The 10705-nt window shown below is 42.0% G+C and overlaps 1 protein-coding gene and 1 long non-coding RNA gene across 3 annotated transcripts; one reads left to right on the top strand and one right to left on the bottom strand.

Annotated features, from left to right (window-relative positions):
• Positions 1–714: 714 nt before the first annotated feature.
• LOC120564383 lies at positions 715–2052 on the top strand. Of its 2 annotated transcripts, none has more exons than XR_005640091.1 (3): positions 715–740; positions 1622–1707; positions 1991–2052. It is a non-coding gene; the product is annotated as an uncharacterized LOC120564383 (long non-coding RNA). The 2 variants fall into 2 exon arrangements; XR_005640090.1 differs by having other exon boundaries at positions 1988–2041.
• Positions 2053–5943: 3891 nt separating this feature from the next.
• On the bottom strand, positions 5944–10432 carry LOC120563810 (uncharacterized protein K02A2.6-like). Its single transcript, XM_039808218.1, has 2 exons — positions 10272–10432; positions 5944–9052 (listed from the first exon to the last, which is right to left on the bottom strand). The coding sequence occupies exons 1-2, from the start codon at positions 10430–10432 to the stop codon at positions 6751–6753; spliced, it is 2463 nt and encodes an 820-aa protein (XP_039664152.1). The 3' UTR covers positions 5944–6750.
• Positions 10433–10705: the final 273 nt, after the last annotated feature.

Genomic DNA, 10705 nt, shown 5'->3' on the forward strand with positions numbered 1-10705 from the left:
ATAGGTAGTATAAGCACGTTGCACAAAGGCATATGCTGCACTGTAAACCCGAACGTTCAAAGTAATTAAATAGATTAGTAGTGTATACTCAAAGTTTTAGAACAAGTTCTACTAACTTAATTTTGTCAAGTTGGTGTAACATGTTCTTCCTTTTGAGTATTGTTAACTAATATTTTTGATTAAATGGAACTATTTTGTGTATAAGTAAGCATAACTTAAAAACATAACTTAAGTACAATGTAATAGAATTGAGTAATAACATACTAAGAATGATAAAGTCCTGTTATTTCTATTGTTTAAAATAGGGATGATTTAAAAATAAACTGAATTTATATAGCACATGTTAAAATACAATAAAATCTCAAAGTGCTTTACCAAATAAGTAAAATCGATCATAATAAATAAATTGCAATAGCAAATGGTCTGAAATGCATTAGACATTAGTGGAGGACAAAATGTATTTATTTTATTTATTTTTGCTTCATCAGTTTAATGTAGCCTATATATTCTTTTTATTTTTATTTAAGCAGCTGCAGGGATAATTTTGTATGGCGAAGTTAATCTCTGATTCAACCTCGAAGCAGAAGGTGGCGCTAATTTGCACACTACACTGATTCCTTACCGCCTTTGGAAAAACACAGAAGAAGAAAAGTTGTGAACAACGCAGAAGGCGGGAAGCAGCAGACAGTAGGGTTGCAGAAACTACCCACGCAACAGCAATCAGGCTCACTGGACTTACTGTAAGTTTTGAATGTTAATATTCATTCGCTTTTACTTCTTTTATACATTTTGTATGTGTTTGTCTCAGAGAGCGTAGACCTTCTCCAAGCCCCCGCCCTTCACTGGCTTATCACGGGAGTCTTGTAGGGATTGGCAACTTGTCAGATATAGGTTAGCTGCTAAAGAGCTAGCTAGCCACTTAGCGCACCAATAACGCTTACTCAGAGACTATTTAGAAGGACTTTGACGTTACGCGACTCCAGCAGCACAACTAGCGACCTAGCTACCACTAACCAACTTCCTGAAGAATTTGACGCACGGATGAATCTAGTAATCACACGCTCATTCCCCGCTTAAAGGTGGTGTTAGAAAATTAGTTGTTAGTAGAAGCACTAACAGACACCTTTCGTATTATAGTTAGTTTTTGTTGCTGGAAACTTTCAATAGTGCACAAAAGAGCATAAACGCCTCAAACTGAGTTCCTACACTGCAAGTCCGCCTCTGTGTAGCTTCTAGGACGCTTTTTTAAATTCTGTGTGAGCAGACTGTCTGAGACACGGAGATTGCTGTTAACAGAACGAGTCAACTGCCGTGGCTACTTGTGTTGCCTCGGTTTTAAAACAAACGACCCTGCTGGAGGCAAGCTGCTTTTCATGACAAAGATGAATAAAGTAAAACCCTTAACAGTAAAGCTTTGGTTTGTAGAAATGGTATTATTGTTGATTAACCATGCACTAAGGTTCAAGTGTGGCTGCTTTTCTTTACAGTAATGTTAATTTTGCTTGATGGCTTTAGTAACTTGACACTTATGGGGATTAAAATGAAAAGATCATTAACAGGGAACATTTATAAATGGAAGTATTTATAATTTGACACTCTTTGAATGCTTTTAATTGTTCAGTTTCAGATCAGTTTATGCCTTTGCATCTTGCTGTTCCAGTTTCAAGAAGTTAAGGAAGATAACTGGAGATGTGATAACGATACCAGGTAATCCAATGAATGTGAATTCTTCTATCACCCCCCCTACCTCTAAATACCAATAACTTGAATTGTTTGTTTTTTCTCAGACAAGGTTTTAGTGTGGTAACCCCTAAATCATAATGCGACTCCCACATACACACATCATTGTTTTTTCTACTTTGCCTGTTTGATCAAAAATAAAGTGTTTTGCTGTATTTAAGTCAACAATTAATGAATGTGTTCTGTTCACTATTACTACTAATCATATTTTACTTAACTTTGTATTTGCTTGCAAAAATTGTTGAAGAAGACTGAGAAGAAACTGCCCCTCATTAGAAAGATGATGGAGACCACATTTCCCTAATCGACAGACCATAGTGATGTCCTGCCCACCAGTGAACGACCTCATGGACCTCTGGCCTGCTCTCAAAATAGAGTCTGAGGTAATATGGATCAGCTCTCTTTTAAAGTGAAAATTGTGATTCTTACTCATTTCGCTGATATTTTGCTTTTATGAATGTGTGCAAGATTCTTCAAATTGAACTGTTTTTTTAATAAGTGTTGTTGCTGTATTCTCCTCTGGCTGTTATTTCTATGTAGTTGTATGCAGAGTTCCAGCGGATTACAAATCAGAACCTGCCCAACACGTGCTATGCTGAGCTTGACCGCTATCTTCCTCGACTGATGACCTTATTCAGACGGAAGGCATCAAAAACTGGGAAGACAGCAGATGCTCTGGCTGAAATTTTAAAAATCCACGCATGAACAGGTAAATAGATTTTTACACATTTCATAGGTTGAACCAGTAGAACATTGAACAGGTTCAATGATTGAAATGAGCTTTTTGACTTTTGCAATTAGTCCACTTTGTTTGCCATTTGTCTGATTGCATTAAAGATGTTAACAGGTTATTTGTGGACATATGTTCTGTTTGGACTGTTTAAAATCAGCTTTATGTAAACTCTTCAGTATATGCAATTCTGTTTTTATCTGAATAGGAAATCCATGACATACACACCAAGCGCACTACTGTTCTCCACGTCCTTTCCTGTGTATCTGCGCGAGGACGTCTCTGGATGTTTAAGAACCTGCACAGTGAGTCTCCTTAAGTCACTAACAGATTCTGCTGTGTATTATCTAACCCGGTAATACTAACATTTTATTCAATGTTCAGTAAAACATTTTCTTGTAAATGTCCTTGGTTTCAGTCAGCACTTAGATTCTCTGGTATTTTGGCTGATTCATGTGTGCAGAACATGGATCTTATGTTTTTCAACTCTTACAATGAGACCCGGTCTCTTTTGTAAAAGTGGTATTGGATTTCAATGGGACTTGGTTAAGGAAAGACAAATTATGTCATCTGTTCTGTTCCATGTGTTAGTTTGTGATTAGTATCTCTTTTTTCATTCATTCAGGATGAGTCTGATGAGCCAGAGCTTGATGGTGTTGCAGTGGGCCTCATTACTTTCATCGGTGACCATGACGCAAGTCCAGTTCACTACCACCCTGTGAGAATCACTGTCGTCATTGAAAGTGATGCCGTGGTCAGCCTTCCCAGACTTGGCGCATGCCTTCCTGGTAATCTGTGGAGTGATCTATGCACTGCACCTCAGCTATCCCAAAGCACTGACCAACACTTTTGAATTCACTCTAAAGATTTAACTTGGTCTAGAAAGTGGTAAACTATCCCCGGAGGTTGCAGACCCTCAAGAATGAATTAATGATGTAGAAACTCATCTGAAAAAAGGCTGCAGGGTAAAGCATTATAAAAGGCTAGTTCAAAGTTATCTCCTTTTGTCTAAATAATGCCTCAAAAAGTTACTGCACTACTGCAGGTGTTCAGCCAATAGGCCCAAACTACACAATATGCCTTTGTTCTCATTAATATAATGCAAAAGTAACGCTTAATGTTTTGTATGTTTTAATGTTTTTCTTAACCATTGTGGGCTGCGCAAGATGACCCACATTTCACTGTGCATTTGATATGGTTTGTAAAACATTTACATTTTAGAGTTTTAAGTGAAAATGTTCTTAAACTCTATAGAATATTTGAAATTTCATCCAAATTGCTGCCCTGTCGCCTTACTCAGGAATTAGCAAGGAGCGCCAAAAGCAGTGTTTTTCTTTTATAGCTGTAACGAACGATAATTTCATTTTGGTATTATTGTTTTTGATTACTCCGATTATTTTCCTGACTATCTGATTAGTTGTCTGGTCAATATCAGAAATGTGTGATAAATATTTATTTCCTAGGGCCTTAAAGAAACATGCCTACCGTATTTTCCCGACTATAAGTCGCCCGAGTATAAGTCGCATCAGTCAAAAAATGCGTCATGAAGAGGAAAAAACATATATAAATCGCACCGGACTATAAGTCGTATTTATTTAGAAATGTATTTCACAAAATCCAAAACTACACAAAAGCACCCTGAACAACAGGCTGAATACGGTAGGTGTCCGTATGTTAACGTAACACATTAACAGTTATTAAACTATACAATAGCACACAGAACAACTACCAGGGCGTGGCGACGTAAGCAAGCTAACTGCACCGTTGACAAGCCTCTCCCAGCAGCACGTTGTTCAAGCACCCATGTGTGACTCGTTCCTCCAGCTCTGGCCATCTTGCTTTCAGCCCGGCCAGCCGATTAGCTTTTTTGATTTCTTCATTGCATAAGAGTCACCTTTTCGCCAGTCCCTCACAAGTTTCTCCCCTGGTTTCAAACTTTCTTCTGCTGCTCGACACCGCTTTGGCTGCATATTTTACTACCTGCAGTTTATCTCTTTTCTTTCTCAGTTGTCTTTAGGAGCAGCATTCTAGTTGTCACAAGCATAGAGCGCCCTCTTGCGGCTGTAGATGGTAATGTGTTCAGTATGAATTAACATTTAAAAACATGTTAAATTATATATATTTTGATATACAAGTCGCACAAGTCACAGGACCAGCCAAAGTAGGAAAAAAAGTGCTGACTTATAGTCCGGAAAATACGGTACTTATTGGGATTTATTCACAGTATCCCCCAGAGTTAGATAAGTCCATACATACGCCTTTTCAGTCTCGTGATCTCTGTCTGACGCACCCCATGCCTAGCTTAGCACAGATCCTGGAGGTATCTGGCTCCATCTATGCTCCTAATAAGTGACAAAATAACGCCAACATTTTTCCTATTTACATGTTGTGATTTGTACAACATGTGCTAAGCTAGGCTAGCAGTGGGTGCGCCAGACAGAGTTACAACACACACTGAGATGAGAAGGGTATTTATGGACTTCTTAACTCTGGAGGATACGGTGAATAAGACAAAGTCCCATTAAGTCGGCGTGTTCGTTTAAGTGACCAGGAACACATTTGGAAGGATAGGATCAGAGAATTTTGAGTTTTTCTTCTTAAAAATCTCTCAAATTATTTATTTATTTAATATACAATTAAAGTATATAAGTATATTTTAAAATTATTTTTTATTTTAATTTATAAATGTTTTTCTATTTCATTTTAACATGTAACTGTTCAAAAGCAGACGTTCACGACTTTTAGATATATTAAGTTAGTTGAACTTAATGATAAGTGAGGCAATCGGTTGCCTAAAAATTTTTAAGTTTTGAATCACATGTTTTTAAGTAAACAAACTCAACATATTTGACTAATGTGTACTTAAAACAATGACAAAACAAACTAATAAACATTGAGTTTTATTAACATAAAAATTGTGTGGTTGTGTACTTATTTTTTAAAGTTCTGTGAACTTATTCCTGTGGTTTGAAAACTCAAAACTGTAAGTCATATTAACTGCAAATATTTGAGTTTAGCTAAATGAGCACTTTTAATTTAACTGTTATCAAAAGGTACAAGTAGCAATTCAACCAACCTTTTAGTTCGGAAAATTTTGACTTTTAGTTAATCAACTTAAAAAACTTAGGCAACTGATTGCCTCATTTTTTGTTCGGTAACTTATTCGGGTTTACAGTGTGTAATGCATTTCCTGGGCAAAATTTTTACTGATTTGAATTTGACCATTTACATATTTAGCAGGTCTGTAGAAACAGCAATTTCATGAGGCGCTGCCAAGATGTGGATACGATTTTGGACCAACAGAGGGATACAAGTAATCATGACATGAACAGCCTTAGACCAGACCTCTGTTACGGGGTTCGGGGGGGAATCCTCCCGTGGGAATTCTTTTGATAAACAAGGTCTATTTTGATGCTTTTTTGATGCACTTAAATTGTTCAGGGTTAAACCCTGACAGAATGACCTGGCGGCACCGCTCCCGTTACCATAGAAACACACTTCTGCCTGCCATGTGCACGTCGAGAAAGGTGATGGAGGGAGCCGCTGACTGAGATTACTCTGAGCAGCAAGTTGCAAAAAGGGAGAAAGTCGCCAGTTGGCAACACTGTGTGTGCATGTTATATTGGGGGTGGGTACAGTTGACTCATTGGGAGGGCCGCACCACCAATTCCTGTCCATGCCGCTAGGATTGTACACACCCAGTGTCCAAGACAGAAACGTCCTGATCACAGCAAAAAGAAAGGAGCAAATACAGGCAGAGGGTCTCATACAGACACTGCCATACACCTCTAGTGGTCATAAGTCATGATTGAGAGGGATTCATTTTGTATTAGTCTTGACCTTGTTGTTTTAGGAAAACCCTACTTGTGGTAACTTAGGCACTCATAAGGACCACAATGAAAATTGTACCGAGTGGTGGCTTTATTAGCGAATGTGGACAGGCACAAAACGACAGACACTCGATCCCGGAACTAGCATTCTTCTTCTAGCAAATAAAACATTGCTTAACACAGTAGCTGAGGGAGTACTGAAAAGTATCACATAACTACAAGAGCTCCACCTAGTGGCATGAATGATCTTAACATGTTAAGCATTACAACACTCCTCCCCCACTAAATTCTAACATCCCCATGATGCAAATAAACTTGGGAAACAAAACTAACCTAGTTTCATTATCTGTCACTTTCAACTGTGCACCTTTTAAACCCTTATAAACATTACTGTTTGGAATACACACTTAACACTTATATGCACATTCAATTCAACACCTCAACTGAGTTTTAAACATTCAGTCTGTCTGGAGGTTTCCGAGCGCGCTGTGACCTACACACTATCTCCGGTGCTGCCACGGGCACAACTGCTTTAGGTGTTTTGGGAGGTTCAGGCACTGGGGTCACAAGAGGGGTCTGTGTGTCCTTGATCAACTGTCCATCCTCCCTAGAGGGCACAGACTCTTCTTCCTGTGACTTTGCCTCTGGTGATGGTCTCACAATAGTCTGACTCACCAGGGGAAGCTCTGAAGTGCTGACGATCTCTGGGCCTGTATCATGTCGCAGGCGGATGTGGTCCTGATGTCTGCGGAACACTCGTCCATCAGTCAGTTCAACAACAAATGAGAGTGGACCCCTCTGCGTCAGGACAGCTCCAGGTAGCCATTTCTGAGTAGGGTTGTTGCTGAAATTTCTGATATAGACATTGTCACCAGGTTTCAGCTGTCTCTCTTTTGCCTGTTTATCATGATCCTCCTTCTGCTTTTCCTGCCTTCTCAGCACTGTGGCCTTTATGTCTGGACGCAGTAGGTTCAACCTGGACTTAGGCCTACGCCCCATCAACATCTCTGCTGGAGCCCATGCAGTAGTAGTCTGTGGCGTAAGGCGGTATTTAAACAGGAAACGTGAAAGCCTTGTACTTAGAGAGTCACCTTTCATTCGCTTCAGACCTTCCTTCACCGTCTGGACAGCTCGCTCCGCTAATCCATTCGAGGCCGGGTGGAAAGGAGCCGTACAAACGTGCCGGATTCCATTCTGTTCCATGAACGCACCAAACAACTCACTGGTGAATGTTGGGCCATTATCCGTGACCACTGTGTCAGGCAAACCGTGGATTGCGAAAACTTGTCTGAGCTTGTCTATGGTTACTGGTGCCGTTATGTTGGTCATGATGTGAGCGTCTATCCACTTGGAGTGGGCATCCACCATTATGAGAAACATCTGCCCCATGAACGGGCCAGCAAAGTCCAGATGTAGTCTAGACCAGGGGTGACCTGGCCACTCCCAGGGATGCAAAGGGTCTGGTGGCGACATGTGCTGATTAGACTGACATTGTGTGCATGACTTTACCTTATTCTCCAGATCTAAATCCATCTTTGGCCACCAGACATAGGACCTTGCCAGGCTTTTCATTCTTGACACTCCTGGATGGGTCTCGTGTATTTCTTCCACAATCCATGTGCGACCTGGGGGAGGTATGACTACCCTCGATCCCCAGAAAATGCAGCCATCCTGTAGGCTGAGTTCTGTTATGCGTTTGACATTTGGTTTCAGTTCTTCACTGTCAACCACCTTGGGCCAGCCCTGCAACAGATACGTCTTTACTTTGGACAACACTGGGTCTCTATCTGTCCACTGCTTGATCTGGCCTGCCTTAACAGGTGTCTGTGACAGTTTTTCCAATGAAAAGACATATGCCGAGACAGGTGTCTCTGGCAATGGCAGACGACTCAACGCATCCGCGTTTGCATTGTCCTTCCCCGCTCTGTACACTATGGAATACTGGTACGTTGACAAGAGAAGTGCCCACCGCTGGATTCTGGCTGACGCTAGCGGCGGGATGCAGCGTTTTTCACTGAACAGGCTCATCAGTGGTTTATGGTCGGTGTAGATCTTGAAAACACGCCCATATAGGTACTGATGGAAACGCTTCACTGCAAAAACAATGGCTAGACCTTCTTTGTCCAACTGTGAATAACCTTTTTCTGCAGACGTCAGCGGCCTTGAAGCAAATCCTATGGGTTTCTCTGAGCCGTCTTCCATGACATGTGAGAGGACTGCCCCCACTCCATAGGGTGAGGCATCACATGAGAGAACAATCTCTTTGTCTGGATCATAGTGAACAAGCAGTTTTGCTGACTGGAGGAGTTCTTTCACTTCTTTAAATGCTTTCTCCTGCTCTGCACACCACTGCCACTTTGTGTCATTGTGCAGCAGCTTGTAAAGTGGGGCTAGCACCTTTGACAGATCCTGCAGGAACTTTCCATAGTAATTCACCATACCCAGGAATGAGCGGAGCTCAGTGATGTTCTTGGGGCTTGGAGTTTCCTTGATAGCCCTCACTTTGTCCTCCACTGGACGGAGCCCCTCTGCTGTGATTGAATGTCCCAGGTAGGTCACACTTGGTGCCATAAACACACACTTTTCCCGTTTTAGGCGCAGCCCTGCGTCTGAGAGTCTTTTGAGCACCTGCTCTAAGTTTTCAAGATGCCTAGCTTCAGTAGCCCCCGTAACTAGAATGTCATCTAAATATGTGGCTACATATGGAATCCCTTGTAACAGAGAGTCCATTGTCCTCTGGAAAATGGCCGGGCTGGATGTAAGCGTTCCAGTTCCTCTTCTACTTTGCTTTTCATTGCATAGGGCACGACTCTGGGCTTAAAGAACCGCGGCACTGCATCTGGATCAACATGGAGCTTCACAGTCACTCCTTTAAGTGTGCCCAGTTCCTCTCTGAACACGTCACTGTATCACTGCAGAATGTCCTCTGTAGTGTGGGCATACTTGTTCTCATGCCAATTCAGCTTAATTTTGCGAAGCCAGTTACGACCCAAAAGACTGGGCCCACTTCCCTTGGCTATCACAAGTCTGCCTTCAGCCTTTTGATCTCCTGTTGAAATGTTCACATGCAACACTCCCAAATGAGGTATGGCTTGACCTGTGTATGTCCTTAGTCTGAGTGTCGAAGGCTCAATAGGGGGTGGCTTGTCTCCCCACGTCCCCCTGTAGGTCTCCTCACTGATGACTGATGCCGTAGCTCCAGAATCAATTTCAATCAATCATCAATTTCCTTTCCTTCAACAGTCACTGTTGCATAATAAGGCATAGGCGGTTCCTCGTTGGTGTCCACCCCAAACATGTTGAATGCACAGGCTGCATCTCCTTCGTCTTCTTCAACGTGATGTGTGGGGGCTTGAGCCTGCCAGGCTTTCCCTTTCTCATTCTTAGCCTTATTTTTAACACTCCTGCACATTTTCGCTAAGTGTCCTTTTTTATTGCAGGCATGACAGACCGTGTCTTTAAATTTGCAGTCATTTGCATAGTGCGCCCCTCCGCACCTAAAACACTCCACTTTCTTTGCTGGCTTTAAAACCTCTCTCTTCACGTGGTGTACCGCCACGGACTGCGATCCTGCCTGACCCTTTTGGATGTCGGAGTTTCCCCCAGCAAGCGGCGCTGAATGGCGTCATTATTAATGCCGAACACTAATCTGTCACGGAGCATGTCATCTAAGACCGCCCCAAAATCACAATGTTCTGACAGCTGCCGCAATTCTGCAACAAAGTTAGCTACAGACTGACCTGACTTCCGAAAATGGCTGTGGAATTTGAAACATTGGACTATTACCGATGGCTTTGGATTGTGGTGGTTCCTGACGAGCCTGACCAAGTCATCGTACGGCATTTCCTCAGGTTTCCTCGGTGTGGCTAAGTTCCTTATCAGCTTATAAGTCTTTGCCCCACACACTCAGGAGAATAGAGAGCTGTTTAGCCTCCTCCGTAATTCCATTAGCAGCAAAAAAGTGTCCCAACCTTTCCACATACTCTGTCCAGTCCTCGTCTCCTTCCACAAAGTCACCGATAGTCCCAAACGTAGCCATCTGCATGCGAGGCTCTCCACCTTGATCTTGCCGCCGCCCTACAGCCGCTCCGTGTGCCTCCTCCACACGTTCCTCTTCACTGCTTTCATTCATGAAACTAGCTGCCTACTGTTGACTAGCTAGCACTGTTGTGCACTGCACAAGTTAGATAAAAAAAAAACACTTCCAGTTCACCTCGTCGCCAAAAATATGTGGTAACTTAGGCACTCATAAGGACCACAATGAAAATTGTACCGAGTGGTGGCTTTATTAGTGAATGTGGACAGGCACAAAAACGACAGACACTCGATCCCGGATCTAGCATTCTTCTTTTAGCAAATAAAACATTGCTTAACACAGTAACTGAGGGAGTACTGAAAAGTATCA

This window comes from Perca fluviatilis, chromosome 8, assembly GCF_010015445.1.
Source record: "Perca fluviatilis chromosome 8, GENO_Pfluv_1.0, whole genome shotgun sequence".
Taxonomy (NCBI): Eukaryota; Metazoa; Chordata; class Actinopteri; order Perciformes; family Percidae; genus Perca; species Perca fluviatilis.